This window comes from Phaenicophaeus curvirostris, chromosome 6, assembly GCF_032191515.1.
Source record: "Phaenicophaeus curvirostris isolate KB17595 chromosome 6, BPBGC_Pcur_1.0, whole genome shotgun sequence".
NCBI classification, from domain to species: domain Eukaryota; kingdom Metazoa; phylum Chordata; class Aves; order Cuculiformes; family Cuculidae; genus Phaenicophaeus; species Phaenicophaeus curvirostris.
Genome location: NC_091397.1, coordinates 7,364,508 through 7,390,749, shown reverse-complemented (window position 1 = coordinate 7,390,749; position 26,242 = coordinate 7,364,508). Strand labels below are relative to the sequence as shown.

General features: G+C 44.5%; 2 protein-coding genes across 10 annotated transcripts in view; one reads left to right on the top strand and one right to left on the bottom strand.

The window, feature by feature from the left end:
* Window positions 1-20,201, top strand: part of KMT2C (lysine methyltransferase 2C) — a 218,921-nt gene extending 198,720 nt beyond the window's left edge. For 6 of the 9 annotated variants that reach the window (XM_069859268.1, XM_069859274.1, XM_069859276.1 and 3 more), the window contains 18 exons: window positions 360-2,045; window positions 3,577-3,789; window positions 4,266-4,430; window positions 5,572-5,713; window positions 6,278-6,425; window positions 7,189-7,367; window positions 7,462-7,616; window positions 7,807-8,059; window positions 8,718-8,857; window positions 9,809-9,913; window positions 12,166-13,285; window positions 14,408-14,544; window positions 14,710-14,852; window positions 15,116-15,284; window positions 16,597-16,713; window positions 17,130-17,203; window positions 17,613-17,721; window positions 18,171-20,201. In XM_069859268.1, coding sequence (XP_069715369.1) covers window positions 360-2,045; window positions 3,577-3,789; window positions 4,266-4,430; window positions 5,572-5,713; window positions 6,278-6,425; window positions 7,189-7,367; window positions 7,462-7,616; window positions 7,807-8,059; window positions 8,718-8,857; window positions 9,809-9,913; window positions 12,166-13,285; window positions 14,408-14,544; window positions 14,710-14,852; window positions 15,116-15,284; window positions 16,597-16,713; window positions 17,130-17,203; window positions 17,613-17,721; window positions 18,171-18,263 — 5,148 coding nt within the window. In that variant the 3' untranslated portion in view covers window positions 18,264-20,201. The remainder of the gene's footprint in view (window positions 1-359; window positions 2,046-3,576; window positions 3,790-4,265; window positions 4,431-5,571; window positions 5,714-6,277; window positions 6,426-7,188; window positions 7,368-7,461; window positions 7,617-7,806; window positions 8,060-8,717; window positions 8,858-9,808; window positions 9,914-12,165; window positions 13,286-14,407; window positions 14,545-14,709; window positions 14,853-15,115; window positions 15,285-16,596; window positions 16,714-17,129; window positions 17,204-17,612; window positions 17,722-18,170) is intronic. The other 3 variants (XM_069859269.1, XM_069859271.1, XM_069859270.1) reach the window with 3 other exon arrangements.
* Window positions 20,202-22,730: 2,529 nt separating this feature from the next.
* The window catches only part of GALNT11 (polypeptide N-acetylgalactosaminyltransferase 11), a 48,290-nt gene continuing 44,778 nt past the window's right edge, over window positions 22,731-26,242 (bottom strand). Inside the window, exons 11-12 of the mRNA XM_069859280.1 lie at window positions 24,656-24,793; window positions 22,731-23,619 (exon numbers count right to left, since the gene is read on the bottom strand). Coding sequence (XP_069715381.1) covers window positions 23,488-23,619; window positions 24,656-24,793 — 270 coding nt within the window. The 3' untranslated portion in view covers window positions 22,731-23,487. The remainder of the gene's footprint in view (window positions 23,620-24,655; window positions 24,794-26,242) is intronic.

The following is a 26,242-nucleotide window of genomic DNA, read 5'->3' as shown; positions in this document are numbered from 1 at the left end:
TGCCCCTAGTCCTATCACTACAAGCTTTTGTAAACAGTCCCTCCCCAGCTTTCTTGTAGGCTTCAGGTATTGAAAGGTCTTTTGGTTCAGGTTTGTGTAGTCTCTAACACAGTGCAGTCTTGGCACAGAATCAGAACTTTGAGGCACTGTTATATTTTCAAAAATGTTGGGATGGGCAATATTTCTAATGAAATAATGGCTGCTTAGGCTTAAAAAGGAAGAGGAAATAAAACTGCAAAAGTGCTGTGTTTGCCTCATGTTCATCTTCTACTGAAATTACAATGGTGAGTTACATGTTTTATGCCACTTACGCAGTCAGTACTTGTCAGTGATGAAATAACGTCTTCTTTAATTTTTAGATTCGAAAGCAGCAGAAGGAGCATGCAGAACTCATTGAGGAATATCGAATCAAGCAGCAGCAGCAGCAGCAGCAGTGTGGGATGACACCCCATGCCATAATGCCTGGTGTCCAGACTCAACCACCCATGGTTCCAGGAGGAACATCACCAGCAATGAATCAGCAAAACTTCCCCATGGTGGCACAACAGCTCCAACATCAGCAACACGCAGTGGTCATCCCTGGGCAATCCAACCCACCCAGAATGCCAAATTTATCTGGATGGCAACCTGCAAATGCCCCTGCAAGTCATATTTCCATGAATCCAGCAAGGATGCAACCTCCAATGACACCGTTGTCCATTACTCCTGGTACATCAACTCCTGTGCCTGGTCCAAATGCAACTGCACAGTCAGGACCACCACCAAGGGTGGAGTTTGAGGACAATAACCCTTTTAGTGAAAGTTTTCAGGAGCGGGAAAGAAAGGAACGTTTACGAGAACAACAGGAACGGCAACGCATTCAGCTTATGCAGGAGGTAGATCGACAGAGGGCTTTACAGCAGAGAATGGAACTGGAACAGCACGGTATGATAGGGTCTGAATTGAATAACAGAACATCCTTATCTCAGATAACTTTCTTTAATTCTGATCTGCCTTGTGATTTCATACAAGCTCCACACCCTCTTCAGCAGTCTCCACAGCATCAGCAGCAACAAATGGGGCAAATTCTGCAACAGGGTTCTGTCACCTCACCTCCTGCCACAAATTTTATGCAGAGCAGTGAGCGAAGGCCAGTGGGACCTACAGCCTTTGGACCTGATGCGTCTGCTGTTCCAGGTGGAACCCCTAATTTCCATAATGTAAAACAAACTCATGGGAATCTCCCTGGGGCTAACTTTACGCAGAACCAAATCAGGCCTCCATTTCCTTCTGCTGTACCCTCATCTGCAGGACTCAGTAGTGGTGCCCCGTGTGGTTCAGACACTAACGTGCCCCAGGCAACAAACTTCCCGGGATCAAACCAGTCTCTCATACAGCTGTATTCCGACATAATCCCAGAAGAGAAAGGAAAAAAGAAAAGGACACGAAAAAAGAAAAAGGACGATGATGCTGAGTCCATAAAAGCCCCGTCAACTCCACATTCAGATATAACTGCGCCATCAACTCCAACTGTTTCTGATTCTACCTCCACCCCCACAGTTAACATCCCCAATGAACTTTCACGTCACCAAGATGAGCAAGAGTCACGGGAGTTAACAGGTCCATCAACATCAAATGCAGGAGAGAGCCAGGCCTCACCAGAGCTGGAAAGTAAGCTCCCCAACAGCAGTTTGCCAAGCGTAAATACAGAGACTGAAAAGGCTAAAACAGATCCACCTGCCAGCATTCAAGAAGTTAAACTAGAAAAGGCAGACGCTGATCAGTGCTCAGGTCAGGCTGAGCCTAAACCAGAAAATCCAAGCAGTATTAAGGTGGAAGAAGATAAGGTCACATCGCAGCCTGCCTCTTCAGCTCAGAGTCCAGCACAACCAGCTAGCATTCCAGCGGCAAAAGGGGAGTCAGGGAATGAATTGCTGAAACACCTGCTTAAGAATAAGAAGTCCTCATCTCTTTTAAATCAGAAGCCAGAGAACAGCTGCCAAACAGACGAGGAGGCTTCTGGGGATAAGAAGTTAACAGAGAAGCTGAATCCAGCTGAAGGAATGGTGAGCCTGTTGCTGGTTTTGTTATACAGTGGTCATCAACAAGCAAAGGCTGGTTTGTGCCTTTGCCACAGGCGTTAGGGAAAAGGTGGGGAGATAACCTGCCTGTACAAGAGTTGAATAAACAGCTTTAAGGAATGTTTACCTCCCTTCCTGCCTTTTCTCCATCTGTGGTCTGAAAAGAACAAGTTTTAAGATGACTTCATAGATCAGTGTATTCTGAAATTATTAAAATGCAATAGGTAATCATCTTAAAAAACGGCCACTTCCCAATATTTAGCAATATTATGGCAAGATTGTATAGTATGACTCTAAACTACCTGCTCATGTGTTTCTGTACAGTATACAGTGTGTCCGTGTGCTGTTTCCTTCTGTGACTCTGCCTTAGTTGTGACCTGCAGAGGTGCAGGGCTGGGCTCCACACCCCTTCAGCTGCACCTTTTGAGGTGTTCTGTGAATGAAGGAAATCCATGCTTGGTTTTTGCCCTTGAAAGTCATACATTGTCACTAATTTTAGTAGAGAGTATACTCTAGGATTGTTATCAGAAGTGTGAAATTGTTAAATCTCCTAAAATTGCTGCATTTCTGTTACAGAATACTTATCTACTTAATTTTTTCCTGTAATGGAAGGGAACGTTAATTCTTTATATTAATGGCATTATACAATGTAATAATTTATGAAGTTTGTAAGAACAAACTTAGAGAAAATTGCTTTCCATGGAGGTAGGATACACTTCATACTTGGATTTGGTCGCTTTATTGTGGTCTTTAATCTCTATTCAGTTTAGTTTTATGACTGGCTAAACTCGAAATACATCCTCGAAACAAAATTTAAACATATTCAAAATAAATAAAGACTGATTAAAATAAAGGTGATTGTGAGCAGCAGGTAACTAAAGTGTTAAAGATTAAAGTTAACACATATCTGACAGGAGTAGTGGTGACAGTATTTTCCATAGGGGTCTTGGAGAGCTGTTTAAAATAATAATTGATAAAAGAGAAACTAGGATTTCTATTGTCTTGCCACTGTCTGTTGCAGTACCAAGTCTCAGTCTGATTGCTTTTACACAACTATCCTTTTATGTGAAGAATGGCTTTGCAAATTTGTACTGAAGGTATTTAACTAAGTGGTACAATCCAGAAGTGGTTTACAATGCTGGTTTTGTTTCTAACCTCAAAATACATTTGTGTTATATTAGCTTGCACCCCTTTTTCTGTAGCCAGGTGTGCCTTTCATTATGCTTCATGAAAACCTCTAAGGCTGCATGTAAATCTAGCTTTATTTTAGGGAGTGTTCAAAAGAAAATGCTTTTAGTCTGTGAGTTTTTAAGGATGTTTTCAGATGTCAGTGGTGTTAACTATAAATCATAATTCTGTGGGTAGGGACAGCACAGCAGTTGCCAGTGAGACAGCAAAATAAAGAAACTGCAAATACAGTTTGTTATTGGTAAGATTCGTTATGCACAGCGTGTTCTTTTAAGAAATGTTCATTAAAATGTCAAAAACTCTGCTTCACTTTCTTTTTTTACACCAGCAAACTGTGGGAAACCAGATGCAAGGTGCATTTGGTTGTAGTAACAGCCAGCTTCAAAGAGCAGATGTAGGACCTGAAACCAAGAAACAGAGAAATAAGCGAACACAGAGGACGGGAGAGAAGGCGGCTCCTCGGTCCAAGAAAAGAAAAAAAGAGGAAGAAGAAAAGCAAGCTGTTTATCCCAACGCTGATACGTTCATCCAGTTAAAGCAGGTAGGTGTGCAGGTGCTGGGTGATGCATCAGGAGGTCACTTGAAAGAGTGAACTTCTCGTGTTGGAAATGAAACTGAGCATTAAGCTGAATTTTGAGTACTGAGTGGGGAAAATGAAAACTTGCACAAAAGTAGGAGATTTCAAGTTCTGGTTTTATTTCAGTTTGGAAGATCTACTAGCATGGCAGGCATCTGGTGGTCTCAAATCCTTGAAGCTCCTGTCAGTTCTGGTGGCATCTGTGGCTGACCTGGCATGGAGCTGGAGCTGCAGCTCTGCTAGACAGGACACCACCTTCCTTAACAAACAGGGGCACCCATGTTTGACCCAGTTGTCTGATAGTGGGCAAATTCTGATTATTCTTTTAAATTAGAAACCATTTGACTGATGTTTGGAGATTTGCAATGTTTCTATGTCATAGTTAAATTAATTTCTCTAGTTTTTTTATAGTTAAATAATTTTTTTCTTTTTTAATACAGCAACTTTCTCTTCTGCCTTTGATGGAGCCAATAATTGGAGTGAGCTTTGCACACTTTCTTCCTTATGGCAGTGGCCAGATAAATGGTGGAAATCGACTTGTAGGAAGTTTTGGTAGTGCCACTCTTGATGGGGCTTCAGATTACTACTCTCAGCTCATTTACAAGGTACGGTTCTAATCTGGATTTCCACTGTGTGCTCTCTGTGGGAAGAGAAATTCCGTTGTTTTACTCTGAAAGTGGAAATCAGTTCTGGAAACTGTATCATAAACTAATTAAAAACTACCAGTATTCCTTTTATGAATGGATGCTAAACAGTGAAAATTGTAATTGCAGTTTTATGGAGCAGGAAAGTCTGAATTCTCAGTACTTTGTGAGGTCTTTGAAAGCATTAAAGCGTTTCCTAATGTGAATTAAATGGGAAATAGACTTTTCTTGTTTGTTCACTAAGCACTAACTAAGAAGCTGAGAACTCTGAAAAACAGACTGATCATTGACAACCTAATAACTCACAGAGTTGAAAACTTGGTCTCCAAGAACAGAGTGGCAGCAGTGGGAGAGCAGCAAGATAGCGAAGAGAGAGAATCAAATTTGCTGCTTGGCTACCCTAACATAAAAACTTCAGTAACATAATAAAAATACAGTGGTGTTCACTCCAGCCTTACATGCTGCGTAGACTGCAGATGTAGCCTAGCAGAAATAGTTGCTGCAGTCAAAAGCAAATAATAAATATTGGCTTTGTAGGCATGGCTGCAAGAAGAACAGATAGGAAGTTCCCATTTAATTTTCATTCAAAATAAGGGCAGTTAAGTAAGCTTGCAAGAAGTAGCCTGGAGTGTGAACTTGCAGAGTATCGGCTTCTTCAGTGAAAACTTATCCTGTGCTAAGTGTGAGGCAGCTTCCCTTTCAGTGAGAGTTGGGTAAGCTGACTTGTTCATGATGATGGAGAGTTGCTGCAGAATAGTGCTCTCAATCTTAAGTTCAGACCTTTGCTTAAACTGTAAGAATGTATTTGGGCTCCCAAATGATTCCTAAAAATGTTCTTTGTGCTTTTCTGTAAGTAGTTCAGCTATATCTTCTTATAGTAATGTCTACTCCTCATGTAAACTGAGAGTACCATTGATCTAAGAAAAGCAAAGCATTGTCTTTTATAGACAAAATATAGATACTTCCACATACTTGAGCATCAACTAGCAGTGCTACCTCTGGGTGTAAGAGATGTGAGTGGGTTACATTGACTTGTACTAGAACAAGACTAGTTTTCATGCTGTGTTCCATGGCTGATACACGGTTCTTTAATCTCATGCAGCAGAACAATCTGAGCAACCCTCCAACACCCCCAGCCTCTCTTCCTCCCACCCCACCTCCTGTGGCCTGCCAGAAGTTGGTGAATGGCTTTGCAACCACTGAGGAACTTGCTGGCAAGGCTGGTATGTTAGGAGGTCACGATGGTAAGATTAATATGTATTGTTTCCTTAATAAAGGAGTCGGATTTGTAGCAAATTCCAGAATAGCACCTGAAAGCATCTCAGATATCTATAATCTGTTTTATAGAAAGAGCATGACTGAGGTCTTTTAAGTGTGTAGTGGTTATTACCCAGCTTTATTTTGCAGCAGTATGATGCCAGATTTTCTGATGCTTGTGATTTGGTCAGTTAATATTACTTTGTATTAAATAAAACTTTATGCTGCCTTTTCATAAGGACCATTCAGAGAGCAAAGCCATTTTTCCAGCCACGTAGGGTTGTTGGGTTCTTTTTGAAAGTAAACTGAAAATCCTTTGGCGGGTGGTATACTCAGAAGGTCCTTTTTACTCAAAATGGGCAGGGTTTTGTGGACAGGGAGATTAGTCATGAACGGCCAAAACTTACTGAGCTACAAGTGGATGGTATTGGTGTTACCACCTGCTCTAACGCGTTGGTTGTGTCAAGGAGCCACCAGTGCCCCAGTCCAGATTGTATTTCCGTGGAAGAGCTCTACAGCTGTCTCACTGTGCTGTGCATTTCTGTTTTCAGTTACCAAAGCTCTGGGACCAAAGCAGTTCCAGTTGCCTTTCAGACCACAAGATGATTTGTTAGCAAGAGCAATGGTTCAGGGCCCTAAAACTGTGGATGTTCCTGCTTCTCTTCCGACACCACCTCACAACAACCAGGAGGAGTTAAGGTAGGTTTTCCTTGACATCTTCAAGTAGTAGTTTGGAGCAGATTCTGTGGTCTCTCCACAGGAGATGAGACTGTGAAGGTGTGAAGAAACAAATCCATTGAGCACAGCCACACAGGGCAAAGAGTGTAAGGGATAATTTCTCCTGGTTAACACTGCACTCCACATGTGTAGAATAGCATAGTGAAATAGGTGACTTCTGCCACTGCTGGACCTTAGATCCTGTTAGGTTGTTAAAAATTCATTACCTTTTTCTATTAAAAGTGAAAGAAAACGGTATAAATTTATGTTTTTCCTGGAGCAACCTGGTACTGTTGTACCATGACAGCACAGCTGCTGCACCAGACAGCAGTGCCGTGCAAGAGTCAGCCTGAAAGAAGCTGAGTGTCTTTGAAGCACTGAAAACCATGCATGGAAGAGGAGGAATGGACTGATGAATACACTTAACCAGGATGTTTAAATAGTAAATGCTAATTTTTACAGAGGTGGATGGAGCTGTGGGGAACAAGACAGTTCTGTGGTAGAGCCTGGGCTTTATTAGTGCCTCTGTTTGTGTATCTTTCCCAAGAAACCACCATAGGCAATTGTCTATGAGATACCCAGAACTAATGGCCTAGTGGCATTCCATGACTTATGGCATTCCATGACTAGCAGCAAGAAGCAAGTTCGTGACAGCTCCTTGTTCTGATTCATAAGTTTGGCTTAGCAAAGGTTTTTAGACCATTTCCAAAGGTTTTCCAAAACAGCCTTTTTGGGTTTCTTCCAGGGTTCAAGATCACTGTGAGGACAGGGACACTCCAGACAGCTTTGTTCCCTCTTCCTCTCCTGAAAGTGTGGTGGGAATGGAAATCAGTAGGTATCCAGACTTGTCAGTTGTAAAGGAGGAGAACCCAGAACCTGTACCATCTCCCATCATTCCCATCCTACCAAGCAGTACGGGAAAAGGTGAGACTGTAGCAGAGCAGACAGTTGGAAATGGACTTTTTTTTTGCATTCACATGTCTGTAGAATGACCTTGTGTATTTCATTTTATTTTCAGGTTCAGAAGCCAAAAGGAATTACATAAAATCAGAAGCCAGTTCAGGAGCATTGCCTGGTTCTGGCTTCTTTGCCTCTCAGCTTGGACCATCCCAGAATGGTCCTAAATCTGGCCTTATATCTGTAGCAATTACTCTACATCCCACAGCTGCTGAGGTAAAACAAATACAGTTGTGTTACATGTATAAAATACGACAGCAGTTAATAGGATTTATATCTAGAGAGTCTGAAGGGGTTATAGTACAGTACAATAAAGCAGCTGTTGTAATCTTCTAATAATTTCTCTTACTGCTATCTTGCTGTCTGTATGATGTAAACAAATATATGTTTTTATTATTGTTTTTAGAACATTAGTAGTGTTGTAGCGGCATTCTCCAACCTGCTCCACGTCAGAATTCCTAACAGTTATGAGGTTAGTAACGCTCCAGACGTCCCATCTTCCATGGCAGCCACCAGCAGTCACAGAATGAACCCATCTATGGAGTACAGGCAACACTTACTACTTCAGGGTCCTCAGGCAGGATCGATGGGACCTGCCAGGATCGTCGGCTCTTACGGTCTGAAGCAGCCGAATGTGCCATTTCCTGCGAACAGCAATGGTGAGTGGGCATCCAGACTTTCAAGTTTCCAGTGCCAGAATTTTAGCTGAGTCAGTGTTACAGCATTTCAGCTTCACAAATTCATACGCTGGAATTAAATAATTGATTCTTGTTCTAAAAAATACTATGCCTTCCTATGTGATCGGTACATGTGAGCCTGCTCTTGGGGTCAACCATTGTTTAATAGAATCATAGAATCATAGAATAACCAGGTTGGAAGAGACCCACCGGATCATCGAGTCCAACCATTCCTATCAAATAAGTCTGATCCATCTGCAGTTTCCATTATATTTTCTGTGTCGCTCTCAGTGAGGTGTTTCTTCCAGTAGTTCCTAACATCGTTAGCTTTTTTAAGATCCAGTCCGATTTTAAATACATCATTCAGAAAGATTGGTCCTGTGCTGGAAAACTTGACCCAATTGTGTAAGCATGTATTCCTATGTTGTGTTTGTTATTAATTTCTTATACGCAAAAGTGGTTTGCCTTGTTCACACAGTTTTTTTTTTTGTCTAGGTTAAACAATTTCCCCATCAGGATGTAGCCTAAAGCTTGCCTTCCGTGCTTTATCCAGGAGGGCGCTATTCCTCTAGGCCACCGTGGCTTCTTATAAATTTGGTTTAATCTGACGCAGCTTCTAACGGGCTTATCTATTTTCTAGGTGTGGCTGGCTATAAGGATCACAGTCAGAATATCGCAGAAGGCTCAGCACTGAGACCTCGATGGTGCTCTCATTGCAAAGTTGTGGTTCTTGGCAGTGGTGTGCGAAAGTCATTCAAAGACCTGCCTTTCCTTAAACAGGTACCACCATGGAAGTACAATTTCATGCATGTGATGGTCAGTGACCAAATGAAGACAACAGAGAATACCGCTTGTCACACTGACTACCACATCCAAGTTTCTTTGTAGTCTTGCCTCTATATTCTAATTCAAGATGGGACATTCAAGCTCATTTGTAGTACAAATAAGAAATGTCAAAGTTGTTACTTCCATAAAATGAATTGCATTAAATATGGCAGCTCCCTAAATTCTGCTGCTGACCTCCTTCCGTGACCATTCCAGGCACCTTAATTCCAAAGGAGCCTATTTGTAAGGCAGCACTGTTGCTGTGTTGGAAAGTACTAGAAGAGCAAAAATACTTAAGCTGCTTTTGAGCAGGAAACAGATTTTGGTCTCTGTGCCTTGTATTTCACATTGTTTCTTTTGTAAACGCTAACCCAGGCTGCTCCGTACAACTGTACACAAATGGAGTCACTCATTAAAAAAGTACCTTTGCTCTTTGTTTAAATGAGAAACAAAGATCTGTAGTAAAAATTTATACACGAAAGTAAGGGGTTCATCTAGTCAGAAAGCACTGAGTTCCCAGTGGTGTTTTGCAGATGGATCAGTAGATAAAACAGTATGATCTGTCTTTGATCAGGCTGAAATAAGACCTTCTTCTGCTGTCTAAAGATAGAAGAAAATGGTTTTTACTTTGCAAGTGTGCCTATGGAGCAGATGGGTGCATGGTATAGAATGCTTTATTTTGATTGTTAAACTTCTGTTAAAGGCAAGAAATGCTGAAGAACAAGGTTGTAGGTGGTGGTAACGTTAGATCTGTCAAATAATTAAGTATTTAAATCACGGTGTCGCTCATTATTTCATGAATGTTCTACAAATGAAGAGTTTCTGACCAGATTGGATGAATTGTTTCATTACACTTATTATGGTATTAAAATGCACCTCTGATAATCTTGTGTGTTTGATTCCCAGGATTCCCAAGAAGGCTCAGATAAAATGAAGGACATTGTATTCTGTAGCAACAACTGCTTTGTACTCTATTCGGCAGCTGTGCAAGCAAAAAGCTCAGAGAACAAAGTAAGTATCAAATGCAGGTGGACTCTAGCAAGCAGAAATTATTGCAGCTTTTATTTTGAAGAATGGAAATAGGGAGGATGTGGGGAGAGAGGCAGGAGTTTGCGCTTTGTTTTAGAGGTTTATAGACTGATTGTTCTATATTCAAATGTCGAGATTCTGAACCAAAAACATGAAGCAGAATTCCTATTTGCAGAACCTTCTTTCTGACAGAGATGATGGCAGAGCAGTAGCCACCTTTTGCTGTCCTCACAGGCTTTGGTGCAGTCTCAAAAAACGAGTCATTTAAGTTCTGTGGCCATTGTGCAAACCCATAAACACATCTTCAGACTCTATTTTCTGCATTTTTATTTGGCTTATATACAGAAAAAAAATTACAACTGTGCAAAGAATAACTGAACAACAAGTTTGCAAAGACTTGTTTTCAGAGTTACATCAAGAAAATAACCTTATTCTGTTACTTTGTTCGGGCAAAATTGGCACTTCAAAGTATTACTTGCCAAGTTTGCTGACAACACCAAACTGTGTGGTGCAGTTGCCGTGCTGGGGGGAAGTGGGGCTTGACAGGTGAGCCTGTGCAAACCTCATGCATTTCAACAAGGCCAAGTGGCAGGTCCTGCACTTGGGTCGAGTCAGTCCCTCGCACAGGTACAGGCTGGATGGAGAATGGATTGAGAGCAGCCACTGGGAGAAGGTCTTGGCGGTGTTGGTGGATGAGAAGCTGAACGTGAGCCGGTAATGTGTCCTTGCAGCCCAGAAAGCCAACCGTATCCTGGGCTGCATCAAAAAGAAGTGTGGCCAGCAGGGTGAGGGAGGCGATTCTGCCCCTCTACTATCCTTTGAATGAGACCTCACCTGGAGACCTGCATTCACTTCTGGAATACTCAGCACAGGAAGAACATGGATCTGTTAGAGCGAGTCCAGAGGAGGCCACGAAGATGGTCAGAGGGCTGGAGCACCTCCCATATGAGGACAGGCTGAGAGAGTTGAGGTTGTTGAGCCTGGAGAAGAGAAGGCCCCCAGGAGACCTTGTAGCAACCTTCCTGTACTGAAAGGAGGCTATGGGAAAGCTGGAGAGGAGCTCTTTACCAGGGAGTGCAGGGAAAGGACAGGCAGGAACAGTTTTAAACTGAAAAAGGGGAGATGTACATTAGATACTGGGAAAAAAATTTTTCCTGTGAGGGTGGTGAGGCACTGGCACTGGTTGCCCAGAGAAGTCATGGAAGCCCCATTCCCGGATGTCTCACTTCATTTAGTCATTAAAATGGAACAGTCTTCGTTCAGGACTAAATGATCCTGATGAGTTTATTTTCTCATAGATAAAGTTTTTGAGGAATACTTTGACTAGCTTGGTTTCTTACCTTTTCTAGTTCAAATGTCCCTTTCTTTCCCTAAACCAATGGACAGAAGAGGCGATTGGGTTCGATCATTACCTCATTAATGTTTCTTCCTAGTCATGTCATTGCTGTTGAGGATGCAGCCCTTCCTTCAAGTGTATCCTACTTACTTTTTCAAAAGAAATTAAACAAAGAACCAAACCCGGAGGGGGTAAACGTGGGTTCATCCACATCAATGTAGTGTCCCATGTAGCTCATTTTCACTCGTATTAAACAGGGTAGCATTTCTGCACAAGTGCATCAGCATGTACATAATTAAGTTAATGTCATGTTCAGCCTCCTTATCCTTTAATTTACTCTTCCAGAATTAATCATACAAGCCACATAAAGCACTTTTTACTCTAAACTTCTATTGTTCTTGTTTTCCCTCCTTTATTCTTCTTAATGAATCTCTGCAGGAGTAATTCCTGTTTGCTGTGACTGACCAGTTCAGTCCTCAGGGTGCAGGACTGGTGTAGAGCCCTGCAGGAAGTCCTTCCTCACTCATTCCCAAGAAAAATACGTGGCTTAAATTCCAAACCTTGCACCTCCACGAAGATTCTTACTCTTTACATTAATCCTGTGACCCACATTTAAAGGTTATTTTGTATTGCAACAAAACTTTCTGAACATACCCAAGAACTAACTCTGTTGATGACCTTGGCTATGGCAATCGAGTAGGTTTGCATTCAAAACCTGGATTAAAGGTTGTGTTCCCTCTTGTGTATTTAAAGGGCACAAAGTTCTAGGCTGACTGGGAGAGCTGTGATGACACAGATCAGGATCATTTCCATCATGATTTTCTGAGTAGTCTCCTTAGTTCTGATCTGACAATGTTTGAGGTTTCTTTTTCTTATGAGTTTTCTGTTGGTTTTACAGGAATCAGGTCCATCTTTACCACAGTCGCCGATGAAGGAGAGGCCACCTAAAGCGTTCCATCAGTACAGCAACAACATCTCCACTTTGGACGTCCACTGTTTGCCTCAGTTGCAGGACAAAGTTTCTCCACCATCATCGCCCCCCATTATGTTCCCCCCTGCGTTTGAAGCAGCCAAGGTAGAGGCAAAACCCGATGAGCTTAAGGTAACAGTGAAACTAAAACCTAGGTTAAAAGCAATACACAGCAGTCTGGATGACTGTCGGCCTCCGAGTAAGAAATGGAAAGGAATGAAATGGAAAAAGTGGAGCATTCAGATTGTGATTCCCAAAGGATCGTTCAAACCTCCTTGTGAAGAAGAAATAGATGAGTTTCTTAACAAACTGGGCACGACCCTTAAACCAGATCCTGTGCCTAAAGACTATAGGAAATGTTGCTTCTGTCACGAAGAAGGGGATGGATTGACTGATGGACCAGCAAGGCTTCTTAACTTGGATTTAGACCTTTGGGTCCATTTGAACTGCGCTCTTTGGTCTACAGAAGTCTATGAGACACAAGCTGGTGCCTTAATAAACGTGGAACTAGCACTGCGAAGAGGCTTGCAAATGAAATGCATGTTTTGTCACAAAATGGGTGCCACCAGCGGTTGTCACAGGTTAAGGTGCACCAATATTTATCACTTTACCTGTGCCATTAAAGCACAATGCATGTTTTTTAAAGACAAGACCATGCTTTGCCCCATGCACAAACCAAAGGGAACTCATGAGCAAGAACTCAATTACTTTGCAGTCTTCAGGAGGGTCTATGTTCAGCGGGATGAGGTGCGGCAGATCGCAAGCATCGTTCAGCGAGGAGAACGTGACCACACTTTCCGTGTGGGAAGCCTGATTTTCCATGCTGTTGGTCAGCTGCTGCCACAGCAGATGCAGGCCTTCCACTCCTCCAAAGCCCTCTTCCCGGTGGGTTACGAGGCCAGCCGGCTGTACTGGAGCATGAGATACGCAAACAGGCGCTGCCGCTATCTCTGTTCGATTGAGGAGAAGGACGGGCTTCCACTATTTGTCATCAAGGTTGTGGAGCAAGGCCACGAGGATCTGGTCCTTACTGACACAACACCAAAAGGTAAATTTTGTGATGTAAGTTCATACTTCAGTGGGTTTGTTGTTTGTTTTGTTGCTACTGGTACTTCCCAGGTGTATGATAGGTGTTTCAAATATGTTGCAGAGATTGTTCTAATGTAACGCTTACGGTGAGCTTCCAGGGCCTATTTTTAGTACCTGTGCTATGAAGACTGAGGACACCTTTGAAGAAATTGTACAAGCTGCCAATAAGACTTGTTACAAGTTCACAGGGGAGACCTGAGATTGAACATTGAAAATTAATTAAAATAGTGGGAATGTTAGTGTATGTTTCCTCTCATAAAAAGCGGTTGTCATTACTCAGTTATCTTCAAACCAGCCGTGCTGGAGTTGGTAAGTAATAAAAAAGACAGATGAGTGGACCACGTTGTTCTCAGGGCAGGGAACGTTGGCTCTTGGGTGGTGAGGAATGATGTGTGGGGCTTGTAAACATTAGGAATGGGTCTTGGGAATCATAGAATCATTGAGGTTGGAAAAGACCTCTAAGATCATCCAGTCCAACTGTCAGCACAACATCACCATGTCCCAAAGCGCCATGTCTACATGCTTTTTGAACACCTCTGGGGATGAAGACTCCACTACTTCCCTGGAAGTGGCTGGTGAATGTGTGTATGGCCTGCACTGCCCTGGGTCGTAACCCTTCGTGCTGTGGGTGCCGACACACCCGGCCTCGCTCTGCCCAGTGCGACTGCTGGCAGGGATCGCCCACGTGCAGCTGGGAGCCGGCTGCCGTCAGTCACTGGGCACGAAGTGTAGTCTGTTTTTAAAAACCCTACCTTGTGCAGGTTTTCTCAGGAGAATCCCTGTACGTTGTTGTGGTCAGAAAGTCTCCATGCTGCGACTACTACAAGCTTCATTCCTGAGAATCACGGGTGCAGTAGGAATGTTGTACGTGTTTGGGATTTGTTCAGGACAAAATACCAACTCACCAAATGATTCCCTGCTTTAGTTCTCTAATCCTGGCCTGTTTGTGTGTGCAACCAACAACAAAATGCTTTTCTAATGTTGGTTCTGTTTCTTCATACCCTCAGGTGTTTGTTTGAAATCGATAGGATAACCTATTACTTCTTGGATCACTGTAATTCTTTCCCCTATGGTTTTGTAGGTGTGTGGGATAAAATCTTGGAGCCCGTTGCTTCTGTTAGAAAAGAGTCTGAAATGCTCCAGTTGTTTCCTGGCTATTTGAAGGGTGAAGACCTCTTTGGTTTGACAGTCTCTGCGGTGGCCAGGATTGCCGAATCGGTGAGTTGTCGCTGCCCCAGCTCTTGCTGGATCACCCCAAACTGCTGGATATCCCATATGCACATGAGAAGGGGAACGGGAAGGAGCGTGGAGAATATGGAGAAATAAATAATTCATTACACACAACTAACATGTTTTTTTCTTTTTCTCTCTGTTCTTTTGCAGCTGCCAGGGGTTGAGGCCTGCGAGAACTACACTTTCCGCTATGGCCGAAACCCCTTAATGGAACTCCCTCTTGCCATCAACCCCACGGGCTGCGCCCGTGCCGAGCCTAAAATGAGTACCCATGTCAAGAGGTTTGTGTTAAGGTATTTTGTTTTAATTTCACATAGTACAGCCCAGGGTTTATAGGCTGCTTCGGGTTATTTGTGCTTTCGTCTGCTGCTTACAAACCCTGTCGTCTTTGGCTGTGGATGTGCATGCCCAAACAAAGGAGTCGCTTTGTTGTCTCTGCTAGCTGGCTTTCAGTGTCTGTACGTCTGAGGGGATTTGGAGTGGGGCTTGTGGCTGTTTTCAGAGAAATCTTCAGTTTTCCTTGTATTCTTTCCCGTTACATGCCCAACTCCTCCAGGCCTCACACCTTGAACAGCACCAGCACGTCGAAGTCCTTCCAGAGCACAGTCACGGGAGAACTGAATGCGCCTTACAGTAAGCAGTTCGTCCATTCCAAGTCCTCTCAGTACCGCAAGATGAAAACTGAATGGAAGTCCAATGTCTACTTAGCGCGCTCTCGTATTCAGGTCAGTGCCCATTGTAGGAAAGGTGCATTTAAAAAAATCACACTTCCATTTCTATTTATTTAATATACAAATTTTGTGATTTTAAATATAGATATTTATATAAAATGTATATTAAAAGTTTAAACAAAAGCTAGTGCAAAATTCCTTCAAGGCTTGTCCCAAAATTGGCAATTTTTATGTGGCAGATCACTTTTGCAGATTTATCTTAAGTAAGATTTCTTTCTAATGGTCATTAAGATCTTAAACAGTTTTTGTTACAGTCACCTAGAAAAAAATTTTCTTTAGAATTCTCTGTTCTTCCAGCTTATTTCTCAAGAATTTATTAAGATCTAATAAAAACAGAAATGTACAGTGGAAGTACAACATGCTCAGAGCAAGCTGAGGATGGCGATGTGAGACCCGTCTGTCCCCATCTCTCTTAGAAGCTGCCTTGAAATACCGAAAGGCCGCAATAAGCTTCCCCTGGAGCCTTCTCTTCTCCAGGCTGAACAACCCAAACGCTCTCAGCTTGTCCTCATAGCAGAGGTGCTCCAGGGCTGGACTCAGGACTCCAGGTGGGGTCTCACCAGAGCAGAACAGAGGGACAGAATCCGCTCCTTTGACCTGCTGGTCACACACTTCTTGTAATGCAGCTCAGGATACAATTGGCCGCCTGAGTTGCAAGCACACTTGCCGGCTCATTTTCGGTTTTTCATCCACCAGTGTCCCCAGGTCCTTCTCTCCAGGGCTGCTCTCAATCCCTTCATCCTCCAGCCTGTACTGGTACTGGGGGTTGCCCTGATCTAGGTGCCAGACCTTGCACTTGGCCTTGTTGAACCTCATGAGGTTCATATGGACCCGCTTCTTGAGCTCATCCAGGTCCCTCTGGATGGCATCACATCCCCCAGGGGTGTCAACCACACTACACAGCTTGGTGTCATCTGCAAATGTGCTGAGGGTGCGCTCTATCCCACTGTCTGTCATTGATGAAGATATCGAACAGCACTGGTCCCAGAACGGACCCTGAAAGACACCCTTTGTCACCAATCTCCACCTGGACACTGAGCCGTTGACCACTACCCTCTGGCTGCAACCATTCAACCAATTCCTGATCGTCTGAAGAGTCCACCAAAGGCCTCACGGAAGTCCATGTGAAGCTGGGCCCTGTGCCTGGGCTGCTACGTCATCAGTGACGTACCTGGGCTGCTTCCTTCTGCCTGGGTAGTGTCCTTTTCGCCTCATTTTCTGCCAGAACATCCTGGGGCACAATGAGGAACGCAGTGTAAATGTCAATTTGTTATGAAATGCTGAATCTCACTGTATTTTTTTGTAGGGCCTGGGCTTATATGCTGCTAGAGACATTGAAAAGCACACTATGGTCATTGAATATATTGGAACTATTATCCGGAATGAGGTAGCAAACAGGAAGGAGAAGCTTTATGAATCTCAGGTAAGGGTGATGTTTGTCCACCACTCCTTTCCTCTTTCAGATGTTCACAGAACAAAGTAAATGCTCTTCTACTCTCTGATGAGTTCAGGTCCCCTCGTTGCTGTTTGCTGCTCTGCTAGGAATTTATTAAGGTAAAAATCCAGCCAGAGGAGGCTGCAGTGTTTCCTAGCAAAGGTTCAGAGCGTTTCCATGTTTCATAATGGGCAGTACGTATCCTCTGTCCTGGGGACAAAGAGGGAGCTCTGGCTGGGATGTCAGCACCACAGTTTTAATGAGAACGTCTTTACATGTAAAGGTCCTTCCTCTGTGTAACTGGGTGGGGCTGTAGCAGTCAGTACCTCTGTGCAGTGCTCCAAAACCTTGGGTGCAGGGCAGTACGGAGCTACAAGAGTCCTTTTTCCAATTCTCTTTTCCAGAATCGTGGCGTCTACATGTTCCGCATTGACAATGACCATGTCATCGATGCTACCCTAACAGGAGGTCCTGCAAGGTGAGCGGCTCTGGAGAGATCTCCGGCCTCATTCCAGGGAGCCACCCGCATTCCCTGGCCTGGGGCTGTTCGTGAGGGACATGAGTTTGTGGTGTTCTCCGTGGTTTGTGTTCTCTGAGCTGGTACCTTCAGCCTTTGGACCGTTCCTCTGCAATAATCTGTTCTTTTTCAGTAGCTTTGCTCATTTTTGATTGTGTTTTAGGACAGCTATGAAGAGAGAACAGAATTTTTCTTTAATGCTTGATTTTTTTGAAATTTTCTAGGTAAAAAAACAAGTGAAGAGTAAATATAATTATGTCTGGACAGTCAGTGCGTCCCTGCAGCTCAGGTCATTCCAAGGTTTGGTTCAAATTTGCCTCAAGGGATGCGTTTCCGTAGAAGGTTACTTTTTCAAACTCTGTTTCCCCAGGTACATCAACCATTCGTGTGCACCAAACTGTGTGGCTGAGGTTGTCACGTTTGAGAGAGGACACAAAATTATCATTAGCTCCAGCAGGAGAATCCAGAAGGGGGAGGAGGTAGGCCCATCCTGCTTGGTTTTATGTACTTACCCCTTGCTGCTTGCCTCCACCTCCAGATACCGATGCAATTTCCACAGCCGGTAGCACAATGTGTGCTGGGGTCGGGGAGAGGGACGTTTACCTTCTTCTCCTTCCTCTCCATCCTGCCTAACAGTGCAGCCTCAGCCTCGAGCCTTGTGCTGTGTAGCCTGTAGGTACAAGGAAAGCTCTGGTGAATCTTTTTTTCCTGCGAGGGTATTGAGGCTCTGGCAGTGGTTGCCTAGAGACGTGGTGGATGCCCCATCCCTGGAGGTTTTCAAGGCCAGCTTGGATGAGGCTTTGAGCAACCTGACGCAGTGGGAGGTGTCCCTGCCCGTGGCAGGGGGTGGGACTGGATGATCTTTAAGCCTTCTATGATTCAGTGATTCCCGGTTGTTCCATAACTGCTCTCCTGCATCATTTTCCAGCTTTGCTACGACTATAAGTTTGATTTTGAAGATGACCAGCACAAGATTCCATGTCACTGTGGAGCTGTAAACTGCCGAAAGTGGATGAACTAGAATGCATTCCTTGCTGTCTTTGAGGGTTGCTTGTCCCTAGGAAGAAGTGATTCACATTTTGATTTTGTCGACGGAAAATTGTTGCCTTTTTGAAGGAGAAAAATAAATCACTTCTGGAAGTGTGGATTTCAGCTTGAGTATTTAAAAAAGAAGAAAAAAAAAAGTTAAAAAAAAAGAAACCACCAACCAAACAAGCACGAGAAGCAAGCCAGCAAAATCGGAAGCCAACTTTCCAGGCACATGGAGGTTACACAGAATTAACAGAACGGTCCAGCACTTTTGTTTCTGAGCTCACTAAGGAGAAACTGTCGGACTTGGGCAAAGAACCGAAGGCCTGCGGGAGCGCGGGCGGCGCACATGAATGTAAGACTGAGATCACCAGCGAAAGGGAGAAGTCCAAAGTGCTGGCCACAGCCTTATTTGATAAAGGGGCGGGCCCTCTGATTAAAGAAAAATTTTAAATAAAAGTAGACACCACTGAACAAGGAATGTACTGAAACGACTTCCTTAGGGATAGAGCTAAGGGAAAAAATAACTTGCACTAAAATACATTTAAATACTTGATTCCATGAGTCAGTTTATTGTAGTTTTTGATTTCTGTAAAATAAGAGAAACCTTTTTGTATTTATTATTGAATAAGTGAATGAAGCTATTTTTAAAAAAGAAAGTTAGAAGAAAGCCACGCTGCTGCTGTTACCGCAGAACTAACAAACCCTGTTACTTTGTACAGAAGTGTAAATATTTTGAGAAAAAAAAAAAAAAGTACAGTATAAAAAAAAAAATAGTTATTGACCAAATGCTACCAGACTCCGCAGCAGCTGGGGTGCTCATTCTACAGCGTCGGTAGGGGTGTGACAATATGATCTCATGTATTAACGACACGCGAGTCCCGTGCCGGAATAACCAAAATCTCAGTTTAAAGAGAGGGGTTCTTTTTTTTTACGTTTAAAGCAGTCTCGAACTGTGGTCTTACTAGAACTTTTTTAAGCCGACCTTAAGCCTGGTGAGGGGCGTGTCCAGCACGGCTCTGCCTTTTGGAGGTGTGGGGAGAAGTTAGGTTGATTTTATTTGTTATTATATTGTTGCATCCCTATTTCTTAAGTCAGGTTTTTTGTGCTTACAATTTGTGATAACTGTGAATAACTGCTAAAACTACCCAAAAGAGAGGCTGGACGCAGTTTTATCTTCAGCAAAAGTAGAACAGGTTAGGGGACTGTTCAGCCGATGTTAAATCATGTAAAGACAGTGTAGAATCGTGTAGTTGGAGCTTAACTCTGATCCGATAGCCTTCTTAAAAGGAAAACAAGGCGACAGACTAGGTGTAACGTGCTTGCAGCTGCAGGACTGGCAATAGGGGTTTGGAAAATGTAATTTAAAGATGTGTTTGTATGGATTGTTTTTGTTTACATTTCTTTAAAAAAAAATAAAACACTGTTTTGTGTTTGCTTGTAGAAATTTAATCAGCATTTTGAACCAGGTTAGCTTTTTATTTTGTACTTAAAATTCTGGTACTGACACTTCACAGGCTAAAGATAAAAAAAAAAATGAAGTTTTTTTTTTGTGTGCACAATTAAAGTGGACTGTAAACTGTCGGTATATTCAGTAATACAGTTCTGAACTTGTAATGTATATGGCATGATGTATTTTTATCTTACAGAATAAATCAATTGTATATATTTTTCTCTTGATAAATAGCTGTATGAAATTGTTTCTTGAATATTTTTCTTCTCTTGTACAATATTCCAACATCCTACCAGTATTTGTCCTACAGGTTTTTCTGTTCTGTATAATAGTATCTAATGTTGGCAAAAAAAAATTACAAAAAACAACACAAAAAAAGAATTTTTTGAAGTATACAGAGTGTTATGGGTTTTGGAATTTGTGGAAACAGATTTAGAAGATCAGCATTTACAAATAAAAATATTTTACATCTATAAATTCTGTCCGGTTTTTATTTGGGGTGTCTGGTTTCTGGCTCTTGCAGGATGTCGGTGTTTGTGGCCACGAAGATGATCCACGGGCTGGAGCAGCATCTGTGCTGCGAGGACAGGCTGAGAGCTGGGGCTTGTTCAGCCTGGAGAAGAGAAGGCTCCGAGGAGACCTCGTAGCAACCTTGCAGTACTGAAAGGGGCTACAGGAGAATGCGGGAGGGACAACTTATGAGGGCATGTAGTGATAGGACAAGGGGGGGTGGCTGTAAGTTGGAGAGGGGAAGCTTTAGATTAGACATTAGAAGAAATTCTTCATGATGAGGGTGGTGAGGCCCTGGCACAGGTTGCCAGGAACACCTGGAGGTGTCCAAGGGTCAGGTTGGAAGAGGGTTTTAGCAATCTGATCTAGCAGAAGGTGTTACCTGTCCCTGGCAGGAAGGCTGGAACTGGATGATCTTTGAGGTCCCTTCCACCCTAAATCGTTCTGTGATTGTTCTGTGCTGTGGTGCCACATCTTGACCATCTCCCAGGTACCCTTCCCAGCAATCATGATTTCTCCAGCAAATCTGCAAAACATGCTAATAAATACGCTGCTCTGTCTGTGCTGGTGTTGGCTGGGGTAGAGTTGATTCTTTTCCTTCTTAGCAGCTGGTGTGAGGCTGGGGTTTGGGTTTGCGCCTTCCAAGACTCGCCCCCTCCTGCAGGGGGGACACAGCAGAGCCTGGGGTTTGGCTGCAGGGGCAGCAGTCGTTGGGGCAGTTCACATGGAGCTGTGTTTGCTCCTGCCTGCCCACCTCACCCGCACACAGGTTAGCGCAGGGCAGTTAGTTACCCTCAGAAAAGCAAGAGAAATGAGATGCCAAAAAAAGCTGCTCTCAGCCACTATCGGTACCACCTCTTGTCCATTGATAAGGAAATCTTTGACAGGGAGGCTTAAAAATCAGTTCCGGGTGCAGTTTCTCTAACAACTTTCTTAGTACAACAATGGCAAACTAAGTGTTGTGACAGCTTGTAACTCTGGGATAAGGCTTTTCCTTCTATTCCGATTCAGCCAAATACCTACGGGTCAGCCAGGAGCAGTCACTCAAAGATAAGAAAAATGTTTTTCCAGCTAACCCCGGGCAGCCGCCGCAGGGCTGTTCTGCTGCTCCCTGCAGAAGTGACTGCCACCAACCCAAACTGCTGGCACCTCCTGGAATCTGGTGCCATCCCCAGGTCCTGGCAGTGGTTGGGCATGCGGAGGGATCGCGGCACGGGAAGGCTCAACCCAGCCCCACCAGCTCTGGCTGGAGCCGCAGGCCTGTACATGCAGCACTGCACCTGTGGGTATATTATTGTTTAAAAAGACACCGTGATGGCCACAGAAGCCAGGCAGAGCAAGGCCACTGCTTGGCCAGTGTGACAGCCACACTGCAGTTCACAGCCTACAGCAAGGACCGGCGCAGGTGGAAATGATGCTGCAGCCCATCCTGCCTCCTTCAACAAGGACTGGAATTAATTCCGCGCCCAACAGCAACCCGGGTGTCCCCTGAGGAGGCAGGGATTAGCCAGGGCACACAGTGTACTGCTTTTACACCGCCCTCACTGCTGAAGGGCTTAGCTGGACGGCACACTGAGCTGAGGGAGTACATCTATTCCAGCCCTGAAGGCCAGCAACCCCCCACTGTACTGTCACAGCCACTTGGGAACGGATTTCCAGACTCCAGGTGCCTCTGCAAGGCCACTGGACCTGGTGAGACGCACAGCAGAGGCCTCAGCTGAAGGGCGGCTGCTGCAGGGGCTGGGGATGTTTTTAGGGACGTCTGGTGGCAAGAAGGGACTTGGCTGGTGTTTGACTTAATTAATCCCAGTGTAATACTTCATCTGTAAGAACTTCCACTACAGCCTATTGTTGCGGCTTACAGTCAAAGCCTGCTCCCCTGGTTCCTTCCTGCCCCTGGCTCCCTGCTTCCATGACTGCGGAGCGAGGCCAGAAGCCACCCAGCAGCCAGGGACGGCTCTTACCTGCTCACTTTCTTCCTCTCACACTTCCCCTCCCAAGGTGGCTGCCCTGGCAGAGCTGAAGGACCAAACGCTGTCTGTCACAAGTCAATCCCTCCTCTCTGTGGGAAGACTTGGGGCTGTAATTAACTCCAACATTATTATTATTTGCCTTAAATGGTCCAAAGCGTCCATAACCAGACGCCAGTTGGAAAATCTTTCCGGTGCCCAAGCAAAAGGGCACGGCTGTGCTGGCGCTGCCGGCATTTGAATCGTGCGCTTACCAGGGAAGGCAGCGTGTGGCTGCGTGATGAACATGGCCAGCGTGCTAAGAAAAAGCACGCTGGGTAAGAACAGCTTTTCTCTTCTGCAGCAGCTTCCACGCACTGAAGGAGCACCTGGGGCTGCAGCAGGAAGTCAAAGAAAGGTAAACCGTGAAAAAACCAAACTTGGGAAGGGAACCAGAGAACTGCAGAAAAAAACAAAGATAGAAATTTTCTGTCAAACCTTCCAAGAGAGGCAACTGTGAGGAAAAGGGAATGAAAACAAGAGAAGACCCAAATCATGGGAACATGAGCTCACATCAGTCTCCCAGTGCTTCCTGGTCCAGCAGCTACAGAGAGCAAGGCCATATGGATCCATAAAAAAAGAGACTTTATTTTAAATGCAGCTACTGTCATAAGTCATCAAAATAGACTTTGTAATAGTGACTTTGCTTTAAATATGAGGTGACAAATGACAGCTAAGAATTTAAACTACAGCAAATGTCCTAAAATTGTAAAATAAATGACCTAAATTTAAATATTACAAATGAGAATTTTCAGAAGAGAGAAGGGAATAAAAACATTTTCCAGAAACAGTAAAATAATTTGGCCAGTAAAACCATACTAAAGACATAAATCGATGAGAGACTGCACATGAAATACTGGAAGAGGACTCCTGCCATTGTCATTTAAAAGATCCACAAGGCTAAAATCTCACAATTTAAATTATGTTGCTCTAATAATTTCTCTTACTTAAAACCAGTTCAATAATCCAGGATAATCCAAGGAACCGCTGACAAATTGCACTTCTACAAGCAGTTCTGCACTGGGGTTGCTGCCGCCGCCGCTGCATCTGACCAGGGACTGGTGACCACCTGGACCTTCTCGTGCACACAGCTCTTCACAGCAGAATGTTTCCCAAGGGTCCTTGTGACAGCTGGGCCAGGTGTAGCAGTTTAGGGCTCCACACAAAGCCCTCCAGGACTTAAAACCATGGCTGAAGGGGAGTCGGGTTTTGGCTTAATGCTTCTCAGCCGCATCCTCACTGTCTCAGCTCTCGAAATGCCACTGCTGTGGAGGGGACCCATCGCAGATGGCCATAGTCACGTACCCTTTGTGGCTGAGCAGATCCACCACCTTCATGCACTGCCCCACAGAGACCTGATAAAGGCGGTTGTTTTTCTAGAGAAGACACAAAGACAGACAGCATTTATTATTAAAACTTCTGTTCTACTCCACTGTCAAACTGAAGTTGGAATCGATGCTTAAGGGCAGGGGATGCCACTCCCTGTCACACCCCAGACCCACAGCAGCATCATTTCAAGCCAGAGTACAGCACAGGCCGTAACTGTGTTCAGACCTTGGAAGGAAGACTCTCAAGCTTTTACAAGGGACCTCATTCAGATTCTGTTTATACTGGGGTCTCTTGGTGGGGTGGAGGGATGACCAAAACTGTTCCCAGCACTCAGCACAGAGGGAGGCTATGAGGCTGCAGCGCGGCACAGCCAGTGCCTGCCCTGCCACCGGCCAAGCCTTAGCCACGCTGCTGGCTGCCACACAGATCTCTCATGCACCATGGGTCCCTAAAACCAAGGCAAGGCCAAAACATAGTCAAGTCTGAGAAAGAAACAGGCCCTTCTCTTTTTATTTTCTTTTTTTGTTTGTTAGTTTTTCTTTTTTCTTTTTCCCCAAGCATTCCTGTCACGTTCCTCCACTGACACCTTGGGCTCTTTGGAGTCCCTTTTCTGTCTGGAAAGGGCTCTCTATAGAGTCCCAGTGTCTCCTCCTGGCAGTGACTTGCCTGTTTCCTACATTGAGGGACTGCTCCTGTCTTCCAGTCCAGCCAACGCAACACAGCAAAGAGCTGTGGGGTGGATTTTGTTCTCTCAGCCACACCCCTGTCAGACACGGTGCTGCAGGTAGCTGTGACAAGCAGAAAAAAGGCTGCTTGGAGCTGCATAAATCTTATTGTGCAGCAAAGGAAAATACCTGCAAGTCCTAGCGCATAAGGGAAAGTCTTCTTCAGACTGAAATGCAGCCACCAAAGCTGTGTAAGTTTTGTACAGGCTGCTGGGACTGTGGGCTGGGCCTAGAACAGCGCAACTGGGTTGGTACATTTGAGATTTGGACATATACTCCACCCTGACATACTATTGGTGCTGTTACCACTGAGATATTATTAACAAGCAATGTGCTTTTTGCCAACCACTCCACCTACCCCAAACATCCACTGCTGTGAGCCGCCAGACCCGTGGCATTTCATGAGACGAGGTGGATCGGATGAGCGAGTCTCCGAAACATCCAAGCAAAGGAGATTATTTAAAATCAGCTCGTGATCTTCATTGTAAACCCAGACCTGAAAGAGGAGATAGAAAGAATTTAATCCAATGCTTTGAGGCAGGTGTCTTGTGTCTTCTGCTCAGCTACAAAGGAGGCACTTTAGCACCTGGATATCAGAGATGTGTCCTGCAGTGCTCACTGCCACTCTTCTGCCTTTTTTACCAGTAACTGAAACACAGCTGCAGCGCTCTGCTGCCTTCCCAACTTCACACAGTTAGCCCACACAGAGGCACTACCCCGGTTCTATGCTACCGTTTTCAATATTAAGCAGGTCCCATACATTCCTCTTGTCCAGGCTGCCAGACAGGGTAATGAGACAGGCAAGCAGTGGATCTCTAAGCAAGTGACCAGCCATTCTCTGAGTCAAGTCATTAAGCCAGGCAGTAAAACTTCTTATCCAAAGGTAATCCTGTAGGTATGAAGGGGGGTCGGGGGAGGGGGACTGGTGGATTGCCTCAGCTCCACACAGGGAGCCAGCACAGGGGCCAGAGGAGGACGCTGGGTGACAGCAGATGGCCCAAGAGTTATGGGAGAGCCACTCAGCAGGCATGCAAGGCCAAAAGATACCTCCAGTCTTCGTTGCCATGGCTGCATTCAACCATAAACACATAGGAACTTATTTAACATTGTGCTCTAGGGTCAGCTTGTAGATGCTGAAGAAACCAAAATCTGCTGTGTAAATTCTGGTGCCTACATTAGTCCCCAGACTGGTTCTGCTCCTTGCAGCTAGCGGCCTAGTGCTCAGAGACATTCACTCCATTATAAGATGATCACTGGCATCCAAGGGCTATCACAACTTTCCATACTGCTCTCTGGGCAGCAAAAGAAATCACTGTTTCACCATTCCCGTTCTAAAACTACATGCTCCATAACTGACAGCGTTATGACCTTCTCTGCTCCCCAGACGAGCTGTGTTTGCCAGCTGTGCCACGCTCAGAGGGAGACCACACCTCCCACATCACATCTGCTTTGTTTTAGCCAAACCAATATGAAAATGTGTTGATCTCAACCTCAAAAGAACCTACATGGTATCCTAGCAGCTCAGGCAGTGGTGGGAACTGACTCCAGCCCTGCTCTGGGGCCCACCTGTATAGAACAAGACTGCATTAGTTCACATTTGCAGCTTAAACTGCATTTGGGTTCCTGAATTCACGTGACGTTATACGAGTTTCTGTGTTACCACACTAGAAACCATCATCACCTCTAACAGGAACCAAGGACACGCTCTAGCTGTCAGTTTGTCCTCTCTCACACAACATGCTGTTAGGATAAAGAAGCATTAGGCACCTTCAGTTGCTGTGGTTCATGACCATACTGTGCCAGCTCTCACAGCGCTGCCTAACCCTTTCTTTGGAACAAAGCATCTCTGGCACAGCTGAAGATTCAGGGAAGCCTGACCATCAGTCTGCTCTGGAGTTGCTGGTCATCCTCCCTCCTTCAGTGCCTTCAGGCATTCAAAGTCCCT